Raw genomic sequence first — 19,708 nt, forward strand, 5'->3', positions numbered from 1 at the left:
GGGGGCTGTTGGTAAGAGGCCGAGCGGAGCAGGAACTGGTCCCGGAACTTGGAGAGAGAGCGGCCTCGGGGCGGGGAGAGAGAGGCCTTTCTCGGGCTGTGTGTGGGCCTGCTGAGGGAGTCACAGCGGCAAGAAGCTGCTGGAGGTCAGTCTTGTGGTTTTTTTTATCCTTCTGAGCAGTGATGGAAATTCATCGATTAGCTTCTGTTTCAGTGATAATGGGAACTGCAGATGCTGGAGAATCCACGACAACAAAGTGTGAAGCTTGATGAACACAGCAGGCCAAGCAGCATCTCAGGAGCACAAAAGCTGACGTTTCGGGCCTCGAGCCTTCATCTGAGACGGGGATGGGGAGAGGGAACTGGAATAAATAGGGAGAGAGGGGGAGGCGGACCGAAAATGGAGAGAAAAAAAGATTGGTAGAGAGGTGAGTATAGGCGAGGAGGTGGGCAGGGGATAGGTCAGTCCAGGGAAGTTGGACAAGTCAAGGAGGCAGGATGAGGTGGTAGGTAGGAAATGGAGGTGCGGCTTGAGGCGGGGGGAAGGGATGGGTGAGAGGAAAAACAGGGTAGGGAGCCAGAGATAGGTTGGGCTGGTTTTGGGATGCAGTGGGGGGAGGGGGACGAGCTGGGCTGGTTGTGTGATGCATTACGTGGGAGGTGACGAACTGGGCTGGTTTTGGGATGCATTCGGGGAAGGGGAGATTTTGAAACTTGTGAAGTCCACGTTGATACCATTGGGCTGCAGGGTTCCCAAGCGAAGTATGAGTTACTGTTCCTGCAACCTTCAGGTGGCATCATTGTGGCACTGCAGGAGCCCCATGATGGACATGTCGTCAGAGGAATGGGAGGGGGAGTTGAAATGGCCTGCTGAGGGAGTCACAGTGGCCAAAAGCTGCTGGGGGTATCAGTCTTGAGGTTTTCAAATCCCCAATCACTGATGGAAATTCATTATTTGGCTTCTGTTTCATGCTGTTTGTTGACATTGTGCAGATAAAGTCGAAACACAGACAAGACTGTGGAAATATAAGAACCCTGTAATGGACGTGGATTAGAGTCAATGTATTCTACAGTTAGTGCATTAGGATTTGGTAACATGAACTGCGCAGACATTGCAGTGGCTCTGGGTAGCACCTTATGTGGAGCTGTACAATTATTGTTCCATTTCTAGATTTTACTCAATTGGTATCGAAGCATATATATTTTTTTTAAAATCCTCAGACAAGGCGCAGCTGAAAGTTAAAATGGAACCAGACCTGCGTTTGAATTGATGACTTTAAAGAAAAGGCAGATGTCTCATGACACTGTCATCATCTCACAGGTTCTTTTGAAATGACAGGCTTTTGGAGCACTGTTCTTCAGAAGAAGTTAAAGAAAAGAAACATCCTAATAATTATTAACTGAGTATTACAGTAATCTTTTTGACATTGTAAAACTTAATTGATGTTGATTTACAGGATTAAACACTTCTGTCTTCCCCCAGGAAAACACTTGCAGGAACAAGACAATGTTATGTGTGCTTGGTACGAAGCCAAGCGTGACCAGCTGCTTTGAACAACCAACAGGTATGTTACCATGCCCAAGCAGAGAACATCCTTTCCACAGGCACAGAGCAAATTGAGTCAGATACATTAAACTCAATTTCTGGTGACATGCATGCAAGCCAACAGTCAAACACAACCAACAAAATAAAAATAGTTTTTTTTCCCCCGCTCTGTTTTCTCAAAACACCACCCTGTTTGAAAAAAAGATCATTTGTAGCCTATTGGCATTTATGGCATTGTTGAAAACAAATAGACTGAATTTTCATCTGAAACAGACACAGAAGAACGGCAGTAAATCTACATTTAGTAAGCATGTTTTCAAATTTACTGTCAAGGTGAAGAAATAGTTCATGCTGTTACATAGTTACACCAACCAAACATATAGCAGATAATGAGGACAGATATGGAAGAAAACATTCACGTTATCATCAGTAACTGAGCAGGACAGCATTCATCTTTTGTCAAATAGATGTCCCAGGCACAGCCAGAACAATTAATTAATGTGCCTTCCAAATGCATCCTGTCCCAAAGCCTGACATAGAATGCCAGCAGAATGTATGCACACACTTTCTGGCACACACGCACTCCACTCAGTTGTAAATATATACACTATCCCCATCACACGTGTCACACCATCTAACAGCCATGAAGATCATGTATATTACAAACCTCACAGTGTAACATTGAAGATGATTTCCACTCACGGATTTCAGGTCAGAGAGCTAGCCTTTCATGATAAGAGACAAATAGAAAAGAATGTGAGCTAAATACTTCAATCCTCGTGTGGACATGCACTCCCGTGTTCATAATGTGAATATCACTCGTTCACTATATTTGAAAAAAAAGGGCAAATTTTGTGGTGTTCAGTTCAGGCAAATGCGAGGTGATGCATTTTGAAAGATCCACTTCAAGAGCGAACTATGTGGTAAATGGAAAAGCCCTGGCAAAAATTGATGCTCAGAGAGATCTGGGTGTTCAGGTCCATTGTACCCTGAAGGTGGCAACACAGGTTGATAGAGTGGTCAAGAAGACATACTGCATTCTTTCCTTCATCAGATGGGTCATTTAGTGCAAGAGTTGGCAGGTCATGTTACAGTTGTATAGGCCTTTGGTTTGAACACATTTGGAATATTGTTTTTAGTTCAGGTCACCACATTACCAAAAGGATGTTGATGCTTTGGAGAAGGTGGAGAGGAGGTTCACCAGGATGTTGCCTGGTACGGAGGGTGCTAGCTATGAAGAGAGTTTGAGTAGATTAGGATTATTTACATTGGAAAGATGGAGGTTGAGGGGGGGTACTTGATTGAGGCCTACAGAGTCATAAGATTATATTTACGGGGTGGATAGCAAGAAGCTTTTTCCAAGAGTGTGGAACTCTATGACTATGCGTCATGATTTCAAGGTGAGGGGGCAAAAGTTTAAGGATGATATGCATTGAAAATTCTTGACACAGAAGGCTTTGGGTGCCTGGAACGCGTTGCCAGCAGAGGTGGTAGAGGCGTGCATTGTAGTGTCCCTTAATATGTATGTGGACAGATATGTGACTGGACAGGGAGCAGAGGGATACAGATCCTTGGAAAATAGGCGACAGGTTTGGATAGAGGATATGGATCAGCACAGGCTTGGAGGGCCAAAGAGCCTGTTCCTCTGCTGGAATTTTTTTTTTCTTTGACACACTGACTTCCCAAGAAGGAGTCCAAGAAATATATCGAACAAGAGATTAATTTCACGTCTCTGTGTCACCATCTCATCGACTTAGAGAGGTAATTAAAGTATCATTTCCTTTTGTACAAACTGGAGAAATTGCATATCAGGATACGTTTCAGATTGAAATTGATATTGACATTGCATTTGTTTGCATAAAACTACAAACTGAATAGTGAAAACCATCTGATACGCTTCTACTGAATATAAACTTTGCGATTAAATAGACCAGAAGGAAATCAAGTAGTGACCTGAAACGATACAGAGAATAACCTACATTCAAGCAGATAACCTAGATTGTTGACTGTACAATTAAGAATGTCTCGCACAGTGAGCTTGCAACAACAAATGAACATTAAACACTATCTGTATCCAGACTGGAGACAGAGCAAGCCAATATAAGACAGAAAACCTACCCTAGAAATTATACAGGGAGAGAATGATAAATGCATTCACAAACCAGATAGCGTCAGGCATAGCCTAATAACTCATCTCTCAGATTTACAGGACAGGATCTGACGGGCCCAAATGGGTAAATATACTTGCACAGCCAGAGAGAAGAAACTGACAGGCACGTATTGATAATGGCGCACTCATATTCACATATCAGACAATGACAGGGACAGAAAGATAATTACACACACATTCAGATTGCAAAAACTGGCAGGTACAGGCTGATAAATACATGTACACATGACAGGAAAGCGAAGGCATAGGCATATTTAGATTGATAACTACATTTGCATATTCACAGACAAATTTGACAGGGACATATTTGTAACACTTTCACATTCACGCAAGAGGAATTGATGGATATAGATTGATAACTAAACTCACATATTTCACAGCAGAAACTGAGAGGGACAGTTTGATGATTACGCTCATATCTTCACATGACAGCTACCAGCAAGTACGAATCGATGATTACCAATCACACACATATATTCATAGACGTCTGCAGCACAGAAAACAGTCCTTTCTGTCACTGAATCTGCACTGTTTAGAAACAACCAGCCGACAATTCTACATCAATTCAGCCAGTATTCAAATTCCATAAATGTGTCATGTTGGCAGAGGAAGTATCATCCTCACCTTTATCAGTTGTCAATTTCTTCACCAAGCATGATCAGATTTTTTTTATTCTATATTAAGCAAGAGGACTTTATAATCAGAGACCTTTTGTTTTCAAATTAGCTTAAATTTTGTTCACATCGCTCTGTGTTCCTCTTGACAATCCACCTGAATTTTTACATAAAACACAAGAAAGCTTCATGCCATTTTTTTCAAACAAGCAATATCACAATATAACCGTCCTCACTTATATTTTGCAAAGATTGTTCAACAGTGTTTATTCTTCAGTAAATTCAGTTTGACGGTTCCAGTTTTGCCCACTGAATGACAGAAAACAAAAGTTCAACACCGAGCATGTTAATGTCCGCGCCATGAAACGAATTCGAAGTAAGAAAGCTAATTTTCTTTCCTGCACAAGCAACATTGTGGTCAGTCAGCCACAATGCAGTTGATTTGTTCATTGCACTTCCTCTTTGGCAACAACATACTAAATTAACATCTTTACTTTAGCAGCATTCCAAGACTTGTGTCACGATGCAATGTTGAATAATATTAATCTCATCCTGAAAATATCCTTTGATATCACCACAGCGGTTAGACTCTGCAATGTATCCTTGGCAAAGGTCCATTGCTTCTCTGTCCTCAACTCTGAAGAAAAGCACAGACTCATTTCAGTTGCAATGCCTTGCATTTTCACTTGCTTATAAATGCTGGAGACACAAACAACTGAAGAACATAGGCTGTTTCACATTTGCGAAAGAAGAGATGAACCGAAAACTCTGTTCTCTGCCATGGTGGTAACTGGCTCTCCACTTTACAAGAAATACTTAATCTGCTCAGTAATGCAATACAGGAAGATAGAAATAGGATCAATTGAGTGGATCCGTCTGTCTTGTTTCATAACAGCAGCTCTTGTGCCAATACACAGTAGGAACAGAATAACTTACAAAGTGTGGAGATGCTGCCAGGTTAGTAGATACCCAGGCAAAAACAAAAGAAAATGCCATTTCTCTTAAATATCACATGGGTGGGAGAGCTCCCCTTTCATTGTGCATTAATAGGACAGGGTAAGAGCGAAGTACTTCAATCCCAGTATGTGAATACTTTCCTTGAGGATTAAGTATGAGGTATCAGCTTGGCATAAAGTAAATTCGTCATGTTCACTACATCAGAAAATACTGAATCGATTGCATGATCAATGATGAATTCTACTGAAACAGCTCAAGAAGTAAATTGAAATCCAGATTAAATATGCCTCCAAATATCACACCATGTCTTAGATTTGGACACGTAACTAGTGCATCAATTTCCTTTGTTGAAACTGAAGGAAATATATAGTAGGCCAAGTTTAAAATGAAATAAACATTACAATTTAATTTGCTTCCAATGAGGTACAAATTAAAAAGCAGCTCTCATCTCGTGCAGAAGTACTGCATAACGATGTTGTGAAATGGACCAAAGAAGAAAGCAAATGGGGTCGTGAACAGATACAGATAACTGGAGTTTATTGGAAATAGATTGAAGAAACGCTGATCTCATGATCTTGTGACAGGAGGAATAAATACACATTCAGTTTTTGAGTGACTGACCAATCCAGAACAAAACTTACTATCATAAACCGGACAGTAACCAAACTGCATCTACAGAGTCAGAGACTGACAAAGGTATTAAAACAGTTTAATTTACATGATCTGATTATATGGCATTGGGTAAAATCTCATTCATGTTGAGCAGCAGAGATTTGAACAATAGAAGAATGTCAGCAGTTCCTACAAGTAACATTTTCAATGCAACATTACCCACTCGTTACCCATGTGAAAGATGATGAAAATGCATGAGGAATACATTGACACACAATGCCAGAGACTGAATCGATGCCATGCTGACTGTCAGCCCGACGCTAATGAAAACCAACAGTAACCACACTTATAATCTCAGTGGGAGACTGACTATTTCAGAAGAATGCCCACACTCTCTTTATGATTAATGTATTATAAATTAGTGTTATAATGATATAATAATTTATAATACACCTCATAAAGGGAATCAAATCATACATGCAGAGCGAGAAACACAAGCAGACATTTGGAAAAGGACAGTGTCATTTTGCCCAATACCCATCTTTAATTCAGATTGGCACCTCATTAGAAATCTCCCTCTCTTACAACAAACAGATGCTGAAAGGAAAGAAATGAAATTGATACCTCTGGTCGGCATGGACTGTTGGACCAAAGGTCTGTTTCCCAGATGTACTTTGACAATATTGCTGCACTCTGATATTCACAAAGCAGAAACCGATCAGAAGAAACTCACAGTAACACTCCCAAGCTGCATGAGGCATAAAATGGCATAACAAGGCATTTATATTCACAGAGTAAAATCTGATAGGGGGAAATAACAATTATATTTCCATATTTAAATCACAGAAACTGATTGGAAAAGGTTTACAACTGCACTTCAACATTCACACTGCAGGTAATGACAGGGACAGATTGATAACAATGTCCGTATATGCACATAGCCAAGAATGATCGGTAGAAATAGATAACTGTGTTCTCATATTCATGGAGAGGAAAGCATTACAAATTCATAACTGCATTCATATATTCACATCACAAAAACTGATAGTTGCAGATGAATAACTACATTCTCAGGTTCCCAGAGCAGACGTGGACAGATGCAGATTGAAATTTGCACTCAAATATTCACGTTGCATGTTCACACATCATTATCAACAGAGATAGAGTTGATAGCCAGAGACTATTTCCCAGGGCAGAAATGGCTAGCACGAGGGGTCAGAGTTTTAAGCTGGTTGGTGGAAAGTATAGAGGGGATGTCAGAGGCAGGTTATTTACGCAGAGAGTTGTGAGAGCATGGAATGCGTTGCCAGAAGCAGTTGTGGAAGCAAGGTCATTGGGGTCATTTAAGAGACTGCTGGACATGTATATGGTCACAGAAATTTGAGGGTGCATACATGAGGATCAATGGTCAGCACAACATTGTGGGCTGAAGGGCCTGTTCTGTGCTGTACTGTTCTATGTTCTATTAATTACAAAACTCACATCTGTATAACACAAATAGACACTGATTGCTGTGTGAAGGTGCAATTGTATTTTTCAATCAGTCCCTGTCAGTTTTCACAATGTGGATGTGTGATTTTAGTTATCAATCAATACCTGTCAGTGAATGCCACGTGAATGTGTGAGGATAGTGTAATGCATGTTAACTACATGGATTTTAGTAAGACATTTGATAAAGTACCATGCAGCAGATGAATCAGAAATGGAAAGGCTCATGGGATACAGAGCAATGTGCTAAATTGGAAGCAAAGTTTGCTTAGCAACAGGAATCAAATGGTCAATGGCTGCCCTTGTAAACCGAAAGCTGTTTCAAGTGGTGTTTCTCATAGCTCAGTGTTGGGACCTCTGCTGTTTGTTTTATATGATAGCAACTTGAACTTGAACATGGGGATACAATTGGGAAATTTTCAGCCAGCACAAAAATTTAACAGTGTACTGGTAGTGCAGAGGATAGCTGTCAGCTCCAAAATGATATAGAAGTTTTGATGGAAGGGGCAGATGAGTGGCATATGGAGTTCAACTCTGATAAATGTGAGGTAATGCATTTCAGGAGGTGCAAGGACACAAAATAGGAATACATGAGGTGGTGTGGAAATTGTACATAAAATAAGTGGTTTGGTGTGCAAGTGTAATGGAGTATGAAAATAGCAGTACAGGTGGATAAGATTGTGAAACTAGGTATATAGAATGCTGTCCTTTTTTGGCAGAGGTATACAACACAAAAGTAGGGCGATAACGATGAAAGTATTTAAGACACTGGTGAGGCTGGAACTGATGTATTGTGCGCCACGATGGTCACCACATTACAGGACAACATTATTGCTCTGGATATATTGCAGAGAAGATTTACTGGAATGTTGCCAGGGCTGGAGAGTTACAGCTATGAGGAGTGATTGCAGAGGTTGGAGCTGTATTATTTTGAACAGTGAAAGCTGGGAGTGCCATGATTCAGGCAATTGGGATGGGCAGAGATAGAGTCGACAGGGGGAATCGGTTTCCCTTGGCATAGAGTTTAAAAACCATTGGGTGTAGATTAAGTGAAGTGGCAGAACGATGAGAGATGATGGGAGGAAAACCATTTTTATGAGAGGTTGCTTATCTCAAATACGCTGCCTGAGTTGCTGATAGCAGAGATTCTCAACTCTTGTAAGAACATACCTGGACCTCCACATTAAGTCTGCAAGCTGCAGGGCTATGGGATGTATGCAAGAAGATCGGATTTTATGATGGCCATTTTGGCGTGTTTGGGTCAGCGTGGATATATTGAGCCAAATGGCCACCTTCTGTGCTGCATAATTTAAATTGATCAGTAGTTCCTGATCATTCTGTCCCTGTCAGCCTCTGCTGTGCAATACATGAATAATTACCAAAGACCTCGAGGGACACGTTGATAACTACACTCACACATTCACCAAGTAGCAACTGACATGAATAGATCAATAACTAAACTCACATCCACTGACAAGCTTCCACTGGGTGGTTCCAGTCATGGAGCTGTACAGGTATCATTTACTTTCAGGAGCTCATTCAAATGGTGTTGAAGTTTTTTGAAATGATCAGACAAGGAGCAGTCAGGGCAAGATTGGATCAAGACCCATAGTTATGTTAGAATTCCTAGTAATATTAGTATATCCAAATGATTATTAATGAAATGTTGTGTTGATCAGTTAAACATTGTCAAACCCAATTGATGTTGCTTTACACGAACTATCTCTTCTGTCTTCCCACAGAAAAAAACACTTGAATGAACAAGACAAAGTAAGATTTCTTCAGTGCAGAGGCAAGTGTGCCCAGATCCATCTGATAAACAGCAGGTATGTTCCCACTGTCAGAGCAGAGAACATCCTTTCCGCAGTCACAGAGCAGATTGAGTCAGACACACAGTGAGCTTAATTTCCAACAGATATGTTCAAATCTTTCCAACAGGAGAACAAGGTTGGAGAAATTAAACTTTATTTTTCTTATCTCTCCATTCCACATAGACAGTTCCAACAAATTTCAGCATTCATCACCCATTGACTTTTACACCATTTTTGAAGATGGATAGGCTGAAATTATACACTCAGTATCTGAATGAAATCTACGTAAAATTACTCTACTAGCAATTATCACATAATGAATCACACCTCCACGAAGAATATTACTGGCTGCTGACAATTAAGCCACTTTTACAAGTAGAAAATGACCAGTATGGATTGATGCCTAACCTCACTCATTTGTGTTGTAAATGCATACAAAAGAGGATGGGTGACGAGACTCACATATTGGCATTGCAGAAACCGACAGCTAAAGATTAATAAAGATATTCACACATTCACATCATAGAAACTGGGATACACAGGTTAGTAAACAACACTCACATTCACATAGCAAACTGACAGCAACTGAACGATAACTACTTTCACATATCCACACAGCAGAAACTGGCAGCTACATATTGATGACAACTCCCAATTTCACAGACCATAAAGTGACAGGTACAGTTTTATAACTGCATACCCACAGATTTAAAAAATACCGACGGGTACAGTTTGATAACTATACTCAAATATTCACAAAGTAGATTCCCACAGGTACATATTGATAACTTTACTTGCAAATTATGAGGTATTGATAGGTACAGGTTGCTCTACATGCACATATCCATACAGAAGAAATTGATAGGAACTGATTGACGATCACTTTAGAGATAGCAAGAGCTGCAGATTCTGGAGTCAGCCTTCCCAGTTTCACAAAGCATTAGCTGACAGATACAGTTTGGTAACTACTGTCATATTCACAGAGTAGAAGCTGACTGGCTGTTATTGATAACTGCACTCACATGGTCACCAAGCAGAAACTCGGAGATTGATAACAGTGACATTCAAATTGCAGAAACTGGCGGCTACACAATGATAGCTGCTGTCACACTTGCATTGCATGAACCGTTGGGGTCAGATTAATAACTATGCTGTTGTTGAATTGCTCGACATGCTTGTTGCTTGGTTAGAGACATTTTGTCACCATCTACATAATACCTTCAGTGCACCTCTGGTGATGCGTTGCTGTTGTGTCCTGCTGGCTGTTCATGTGCTGCAGTTTGCTGGGGTGGCTGACATCACTTCTGGATTTGTTTCTCAGTGGTTGGTGTATGGGATCCTGCTCTACACATTTGTTAATGGCATTCCAGTTTGAATGTCAGGCCTCCAGGAATTCTTGTGCATGTCTTTGGTTGGCTTGTCCTCAGATGACTAAGTTGTCCCAGTCAAATTGGTGTCCCTCTTTGTCCATGTGTATTGAGATGAGTGATAGTTGGCCATGTCTCTTGGTAGCTGGTTTGTGTTTACGAATTATGATGGCTAGTTTCCAACCAGTTTGGCCATTGTACTGTTTTTGGCATCTGTGCACGATATCGTGCAAATAACGTTGGTTCTGTCAGTTCTGGTTGTTGGTTCGGGGCAATATGGTGCTCATTTCTGATATGTTTTTCATGTTTGGTCAGGTGACTAGTGTCTCTGGACGTGCTGTGTTATCCATTTGTCGTCTGTTGTGCAGCTGTCGAAGGACAATGCTTTTCAGGTAACCTTCCTTTCTATAGTCACTGTGTCGTGTTCTTCCTCAGCTTTACGCAGCTCTGGATGCTGCAGTGTGTTGTGGCTCACTTGAACAGTGTTTTGGTGCAGCTCCATTAGTAGATATTGGGATGATTGCTATTGTAGTTGAGTATCTGATCAGAATCTATTAAAACATGTAATAACTACACTCTCAGGCTCTCCTAACTGAAATTGACGGAGAGCGATTGATAACTAAACATTCACATAGCAAAACTGTGTCATTGGACAGACTGATAATTTCAGACACATATTCACTGAGTAGAAACTGACTGACAGAGAATGACATCTATACTCAGGTACCCGGATAGCAGAAACTGACAGGAACAGCTTGATGATAACATGGACATGTACATGATACCTGCACTCCCTCATTCCAATTGCATTAACTGAGTGGTACAGATTGATTCCTGCACTCTCACATTCTCACAACAGAAAGTGGCAGAGACAGATATATAACTGCATTCATTCACACGGCACAAACTGTGAGGACGAGGTTGTCACTATGCTCTCACATTTACAGAGCAGAAACTGACAGGTACAAAGTAAATTTGCACTCATACGTCCACAAATCAGAAACTGAAAGGCCCATATAGATACCCACACTCTCTGTTTCACACAGCATAAACGGACAAAATAAAACGCGAAAGAACTGCGGATGTTCCCCCCGCAGCGGTCGGCAATGCCCTCAACCGGGTCTTCCACATTTCCCGCGCCTCATCCCTCACACCCTGTCCCTGCAATAACTGTCAAAACAGAAACCCCTTCGTCCCCACATACCACCTTACCAACGTCTGGATACAACGCATCATCCTCCGACACTTGTGCCATCTACGATTCAACCCTACCACCAAAGACATTTTTACTACCCCACCCTTGTCTGCTTTCAGGTGAGACCACTCTCTCCACAACTCCCTTGTCTGGTCCACACTCCCCTCCAACCCCAGCACACCCGGCACCTTCCCCTGCAACCGCAGGAAGTGCTACACTTGCCCTCACACCTCCTCCCTAACCCCAATCCCAGGCCCCAAGATGACTTTCCACATCAAGCAGATGTTCCCCTGCACATCCGTCAATGTGGTATACTGCATCGGCTGTACCCGGTGTGGTTTTGTCTGCATTGGCGAAACCAAGCGGAGCCTTGGGGACTGCTTTGCAGAACAGCTCCACTCGGTTCGCCATAAACAACTACACCTCCCAGTCGCGAACCATTTCAACTCTCCCTCCCATTCCTTAGACAACATGGGCATCCTGCAGTGTCATAATGATCCCACCCGTAGGTTGCAGGAACAGCAACTCATATTCCGCTTGGGAACCCTGCAGCCTCATGGTATCGATGTCGATTTCACCTGTTTCAAAATCTCCCTTCCCCCCACTGCATCCCAAACCAGCCCAGCTCGTCCCCGCCTGCCTAACCTGTTCTTCCCCTCACCTATCCCCTCTTCCCACCTCAAGCCGCACCTCCATTTCCTACCTCCTAACCTCAGCCTGCCCCCTTGACCTGTCCATCCTCCCCAGACTGACCTATCCCCTCCGTACCTCCCCACCCATACTCTCCTCTGCACCTATCTTCTCCTCTGTCCACCTTCAGTCCACCTCCCCCTCTCTCCCTATTTATTTCAAAATCCTCTCCCCTTCCCCCTTTTTCTGATGAAGGGTCTCGGCGCAAAACGTCAGCTATTATGCTCCTAAGATGCTGCTTGGCCTGCTGTGTTCATCCAGCCCCACACCTTGTTATCTGCGGAAGCTGTAAATCAGGAACAAAAACAAAGTTGCTGGAAAAGCACAGCAGGTCCAGCAGCACCTGTGAGGGAGAAAACCGAGTTAACATTTCAGATCCGGTGTACAGATCGATAACTAAACTCACGTATTCACATTGAGGAATCTTTGAGCTAGAGACTGATAATCACAGTCATACATTCAGAGAACAGGAACACACAGGCTAGACTGATAACTAACTTCATGTATTAACATAGCAGAAACTGACTGGCATAGATTGGTAACTGCATTCACGTTATCTTGTCAGCTGCAACAAACAGGTACGGATAGATAACTACTCTCATACATTCACTCCGTAAATACTGACAATGACAAACAGCTTCAATCCCACCTATTGCATAGCAGAAATTGTCAAGAGCAGATTGATAACAAAGTGTGGAGCTGGATGAACACAGCAGGCCAAGCAGCATCTCAGGAGCACAAAAGCTGACGGTTCGGGCCACAACCCTTCATCAGAGAGGGGGATGGGGAGAGGGAACTGGAATAAATAGGGAGGCGGGGGGAGGCGGACCGAAGATGGAGAGAAAACAAGATAGGTGGAGAGGACAGTGTAGGTGAGGAGGTATGGAGGGGATAGGTCAGTCCAGGGAAGATGGACAGGTCAAGGACGTGGGATGAGGTGGTCAGTTGGAAATGGAGGTGTGGCTTGAGGTGGGAGGAAGGGATTGGTGAGAGGAAGAACAGGTGAGGGAAGCAGAGACAGGCTGGGCTGGTTTTGGGATGCAGTGGGGGGAGGGGAAGAACTGGGCTGGTTTTGGGATGCAGTCGGGGGACCCCAGAGGATCCGCCTCATCCTCACATACCACCTCACCTACCTCTGGATACAACATATCATCCTCCGACTCTTCCACCATCTACAATCCGACCCCACCACCCAAGCCATTTTTCCATCCCCACCCTTGTCTCTTTCCGGAGAGACCACTCTCTCCGCGACTCCCTTGTCCGCTCCACACTCCCCTCCAACCACACCACACCCTGCACCTTCCCCTGCAACCACACAAAGTGCGACACTTGCCCCACGCACCTCCGCCACCCCCATCCCTGGCCCCAGGATGACCTTCCATATCAAACAGATGTTCACCTGCACATCTGCCAATGTGGTTTATTGTATCCTTTGCACCCAGTGTGGCTTGCTCTACATTGGAGAAACCAAGCGGAGGCTTGGGGACCACTTTGCAGAACACCTCCGCTCGATTCGCAACAAACAACTGCACCTCCCAGTCGCGAAACATTTCAGGTCCCCCTCCCATTCCTCAGATGACATGTCCATCATGGGCCTCCTGCATTGCCACAATGATGCCACCCGAAGGTTGCAGGAACAGCAACTCATATTCCGCTTGGGAACCCCGCAGCCCAATGGTATCAACGTGTACTTGACAAGCTTCAAAATCTCCCCTTCCCCTACTGCATCCCAAAACCAGCCCAGTTCTTCCCCTCCCCGCTCTGTATCACAAAACCAGCCCAGCCTGTCTCTGCATCCCTAACCTGTTCTTCCTCTCACCAATCCCTTCCTGCCACCTCAAGCCGCACCTCCATTTCCAACTGACCACCTCATCCCGCCTCCTTGATGTGTCCATCTTCCCTGAACTGACGTATTCCCTCCCCACCTCCCCACCTATACTCTCCTCTCTACCTATCTTCTTTTCTCTCCATCTTCGGTCCGCCTCCCCCCTCTCTCCCTATTTATTCCAGTTCCCTCTCCCCATCCCCCTCTCTGATGAAGGGTCTCGGCCTGAAACATCAGCTTTTGTGCTCCTGAGATACAGTGATAACTGCTGCCAAACATTCGCAGAGCATGGAGGAAAATAAACAGATTGATAACTAAACACCCATTTTCACAAGACAGAAGACTGATGGGGAAAAATTGGTACATCCTCTCATAATTTCACACAGCAAAGACTGATATGGACGGAATAATAACTACAGTTACACATTCATGCAACAGAATCTTTAAGGAATGTATTGATAATTGTACAAACAAACTCACTTAGGAGAAACTGACAGTCTCAGATTTAAAACTACACTCTCTTTTTCACAAACTAAAAACTGGCAGGTACAGTGTAACAACTGAACTCAATAGTCACAGAACAAAGTCTCCCAGGTACAGTGTGATAACTACATTCTCACATCTGCCTAACAGAAACTAAACTCGCATATTGACGGAGCAGAAATTGGCATGTGCAGACTAATGCCTGCACTCTTACATTGATACCACCGAATGGACATGTAGGCACGTGTAACAACACTCATGCATTTTCTTGGAGAAACTGTCAGGCATGGATTGAGAACTACACCCACACATTCACAGAGCACAGATTGAAATGTACAGACGAATAATGTCACATTTTTGGACAACAGAAATGACAGAGGTAGATGACCTGAAATATCAAGCGACATTGAAGATCTGGTCAGGAAAGGGAAGAAGACAGACATTGGGTTTAAACTATCAGGCTCAAGTGAATCCCTAGATAACTATAAAAAGTGGAGAAGCACACAAGAGGGAAATCAGAAAAGCAAAAAGATGTCATGAAATGGATCTGGCAGAAAAGGTTACAGATAATCCCCAGAGGGTCCATAGTTATAATAAGAGTAAAAGGTTGGCTGGGGAGAGGAGGACCCCTTAAAGATCAGGATGGTGGTCCATGTGTGGAGCCACAGCAGAAGGGGAGGATTTTTAATGAATATTTCTCCTCATGTTTGCTGAGGAGAGAATCATGGATGCTAAGGAAATGAGATTAATTCCCTACAGTGTGGAAACAGGCCCCTCGGCTCAACAAATCCACTCCACCCCTTCAAGCTTCCCACCCAGACCCAACCCCCTATAACCCACACACCCCTGAACATTACGGGCAATTTAGCATGTCCGGTCCACCTAACCTGCACATCTTTGGGCTGTGGGAGGAAACCGGAGCCCCCAGAGGAAACCCACGCAGACACGGAGAATGTGTAAACTCCACACAGACAGTCGCCCGAGGCTGGATTCGAATCTGGGTCCCTGGTGCTGTGAGGCCGCAGTGCTAACCACTGAGCCACTGTGCCACCCTATAATCCCTACAAGAAATAAGGGAAGGAAGTAGAGACATTTTGGACTGCATATGTCTGAACAGGAAGGGTGTCTTTGCAGCCTTAGATCATATTAAGGTGGATGAATTTCCGAGTTCTGATCGAGTCCATCTCGGATTTTGTGGGAAGCCAGTAAAGAAATTGCAGAGGCCCTTCGTTTGCAGAGATTTCAACTTCATTTTTAGCCACTGGCGAGGTTCCAGAAGACTGGAGGGTGGCTAAAGTTGTGACATTGTTTATGAAAGGGAGGAAAGACAAGCCAGGGAACTTCCAGCCAGTGAGCCTAACACCAGCAGTACGCAAGTTATTGGAAAGGCCGCTGAGTGACATGATCGATGAACATTCGGATAGTCAAGGTATGATTACGAATAGTCGGCATGGATTTGTGTGCGGAAAGGCACATGTGACAAATCTTTGAGTTTTTCAAAGAAGTTACCAAGTGGGTAGATGAGGGGAGGGCAGTGGATGTAGTCTGTATGAACTTTAGTAAGGCCTTTGACAAGGTCCTGCACACAGACTAGTAATGAAGGCTAGGTTGCAAGGGATCCAGGGAGAGCTAGCTAATTTGATTCAAAAATGGCTCGATGGTAGAAAGCAGAGTGTGATGGTTGAAGCTTGTTTCTCGGACTGGAGGCCTGTGACTCGTGGTGTGCCACAGGGGTTGGTGCTGTGACCTTTGTTGGGCACCTCGGTGTCTCAGTGGCTAGCACCGGGGATCCGGGTTCAATTCCATCCTCAGGCGATTATCTGTGTGGAGTTTGCATATTCTCTCCGTGTCTGCATGATGTTGCTCCGGGTGCTCCAGTTTCCTCCCACAGTTCAAAGATGTGCAGGCTAGGTGGGTTGGCTATGGGAATTTTCCCATAGTGTTCAGTGATGTGTTCGTTGGGTGAGTTATAGCAGGATGGATCTCGGTGGGATGCTTGGAGTGTCAGCATGGACTTGTTGGGCCAAAGGGCCTGTTTCCACACAGTAGGGATTCGATGATTGTGTGATAAGTGGCCTTGATGTGAATGCACAAGGCATGATTCGTATGTTTTCCATGATACAAAATTAAGATGTAGTTTTGAAAGTGAGGAAGGTTTATCAAGAAAATAGAGGGATTTAAGAAGGACCTTGCGGAGTGGTGCACATGTGGAATCAGCTGCCAGAGAAAGTTGTTGAGCCAGTTGCAATAGCAGTACTAAAAAAAAAGAAAGGATAAGTTTTAGAGGGATATGTCCAAATGGGGGCAATTGGAATTAGCTGAGAGGGCACCATGATCAGCATGAACCAGTTTGGGCTGAAGGGCCTTTGTCCATGCTGCACGACTGCCTGACCTCAGACTACAACAGGACCTTGATCGAGAGGACCAATGGGCTATGGAGTGGCAGCTGGGGTTTAATCTTGACAAATGTGAGGTGCTACATTTTGTAACAGAAAATCGGGGCAAGACTTGCACACTTCATGGTCAATTCTCGGGAAGTGTTGCCAAACTAAGTGGCCATGGAATGCAGGCTCGTAGCGTCTTGAAAGTGGAATTCCAGGGAGACAGGGCAGTGAAGAAGGTGTTTGATACAATTGCCTTTATTGGTCAGTGCATTCAGTGTATATTGAGGATCGGGAGGTGATGTTGTGACTGTACAGAAGATTGGTTAGACTACTTCTGAAATACTGCATTCAGTTCTGGTGCCCCCTTGCAATAGGAAAGGTGTTGTTCAACTTGACTGAGTCAGGAACATGTTTAAAAGGATGTTGCCACAGTCGGAAAGTTTGAGTTTCAGGGAGAGACTGAATAGACAGGGCTTATTGTGGCTTGTTTTCCATGGAGTGTCTGAGGCTGGGTGGTGACTGTATAGAAGATATAAAATTAAGAGGGGCATGGATAGCATGAATAATCACGTTCTTATGCACAAGGGATAGGAGGCCAAAACTAGAGGTCATGGGTTTTGGATGAGAAAATCACGATTTGAAAGGAAACGGTGGGCAATGTTTGCTCACAGAGTGTAGTGTGGAATTGCAGTGAACTGCCAGAGGAAGTGGTGGAGTTGAGTCCAGCTACAATATTTAAAAGACATCTGGGCGGGTGTATGAATCGGAAGGGCTTCGAGTGATGTGGGCCAAATGCTGGCAAATAGGACTAGATTAATTTAGGATATCTGGTTGCCATGGATGAGGTGGACCCACGAGTGTTGTATATCTTTATGACAGGATGACAGGAACAGACTGTGAGAGAGTAATAACCATCCACACTGCGTGAAAAGCGTCAGATGGATAACTGCACTCCCATTTTCATATCGCAGAGACTGACAGATATTCGACAAACTATCCCTCATTAAACATCAAGCTCTGGACACAATACTGCTCATAGTGTAATGCAGAAACTACAGAGAGTGATGAAACAAAATAAGATGTTATACATGAAAGGTTGCTTTGAGCAGATAAATACATTGTCGCAATTAAAAACTCTCAGGTACTGTGTTCACAATATCAATAAATGACAATAACGAGTTAAATGTAGAGTGATCCGGGTACAAAATTTCGGCTTGTGTTTCACTTTTCGGTGCATATCCTGACAGATCCCCGATGTATCCCACACTAACCAATCACAGAAAAGCTAATCACATCCTCTGAGATTCTTGTAAACTGTCCAATCATGAACAAGACCTCCCCAATCCCTCATTAGCATTGCTGACGCCAGCAGCCTACAAAAAGCGAGCTCCGCGCCCACTTTCCCTGATTCTGTGTCTGACAGTGACCGTCGTTATGGCAGATGAGAAGAAATCGCAGGCAACTTCCAAGAAAGGCGCGAAAAAAATCATCAAGAAGGCGCCAGGGAAAGGCGGCAAGAAAAGGAGCCGACGCAGGAAAGAAAGTTACTCCATCTACATCTACAAAGTGATGAAGCAGGTTCACCCCGACACCGGCATCTCCTCCAGGGCCATGAGCATCATGAACTCGTTCGTCAACGATATTTTCGAGCGTATCGCAGGGGAGGCTTCCCGCCTGGCCCATTACAACAAGCGCAGCACCATCAGCTCCCGGGAGATCCAGACCGCCGTGCGGCTGTTGCTGCCCGGGGAGCTGGCCAAGCACGCTGTGTCGGAGGGTACAAAGGCGGTGACCAAGTACACCAGCTCCAAGTGAGACACCTCACTGCTGAAAGCACACACAAATCCAAAACCCAACGGCTCTTTTAAGAGCCACCCACAATTGCACTGAGGCAGCTGAACCGTTTTAACTTGGATAGTCGATGCTAGAGAATCTGAGACAGCAAGTTGTGGGGCTGGGTGAACACAGCGAGCCGAGCGGCGTCAGAGGAGCAAGAATGTTGACGTTTCGGGGCGAGACCCTTCTTAAGAAATTAGGTTTTAACTTTGTGGTTGATTCTAGGTCTGTATAATTCATGTCCCTTAGCTTTGTGTTTCGTTTTCGATAAACTTTGTAAAAAAAATTCGTGTGATCCCTGACCCTCTGCCCTTTATTCTCGGTTGCGTAGTTCCCTGACTGTATAGAGAGCATATTTATCGTCACGGAGTCATTTTTTCTGTAACTTCTATATTTTCCAGTTACTCTTTAACCCTTGATCAGCGCAAAAGCTACAGTGCCCCCTGGGGTATGAAACACGAGTTTCACCCCCGGAATGAAAAGTAACTGTTCGCGTCCCACGAATAGATTTTGAAATTTACTTGTCCTTTTCTTGCATGAAGTTTTCAAAGCGCCACTGAGACTTCGTCTGATGTTTGCAGAGTACTGCAAATGAGGCTCTCAGCTGTCGATAAGAGGCTTTCAAACTGAACTGAGATAAAACCAGATTAACTGCTGGATTGCCATGTCAAGTGTGAAACTGACTGAAGTCTGATCAAAGACAATAGGGACGGCAACTTTAAACTCAAGTT

The 19,708-nt window shown here is 43.9% G+C and overlaps 1 protein-coding gene across 2 annotated transcripts; it reads left to right on the top strand.

Moving 5' to 3' along the window:
• Positions 1-63: 63 nt before the first annotated feature.
• LOC132207304 (late histone H2B.L4-like) lies at positions 64-19,022 on the top strand. Of its 2 annotated transcripts, XM_059642514.1 has the most exons (5): positions 64-145; positions 1,483-1,564; positions 9,129-9,212; positions 10,880-10,956; positions 18,565-19,022. In XM_059642514.1, the coding sequence occupies exon 5, from the start codon at positions 18,576-18,578 to the stop codon at positions 18,954-18,956; it is 381 nt and encodes a 126-aa protein (XP_059498497.1). In that variant the 5' UTR covers positions 64-145; positions 1,483-1,564; positions 9,129-9,212; positions 10,880-10,956; positions 18,565-18,575; the 3' UTR covers positions 18,957-19,022. The 2 variants fall into 2 exon arrangements, with proteins under 2 accessions (XP_059498497.1, XP_059498498.1); XM_059642515.1 differs by lacking the exon at positions 10,880-10,956.
• Positions 19,023-19,708: the final 686 nt, after the last annotated feature.

This window comes from Stegostoma tigrinum, chromosome 44 (genome assembly GCF_030684315.1).
Source record: "Stegostoma tigrinum isolate sSteTig4 chromosome 44, sSteTig4.hap1, whole genome shotgun sequence".
Classification (NCBI taxonomy): Eukaryota; Metazoa; Chordata; class Chondrichthyes; order Orectolobiformes; family Stegostomatidae; genus Stegostoma; species Stegostoma tigrinum.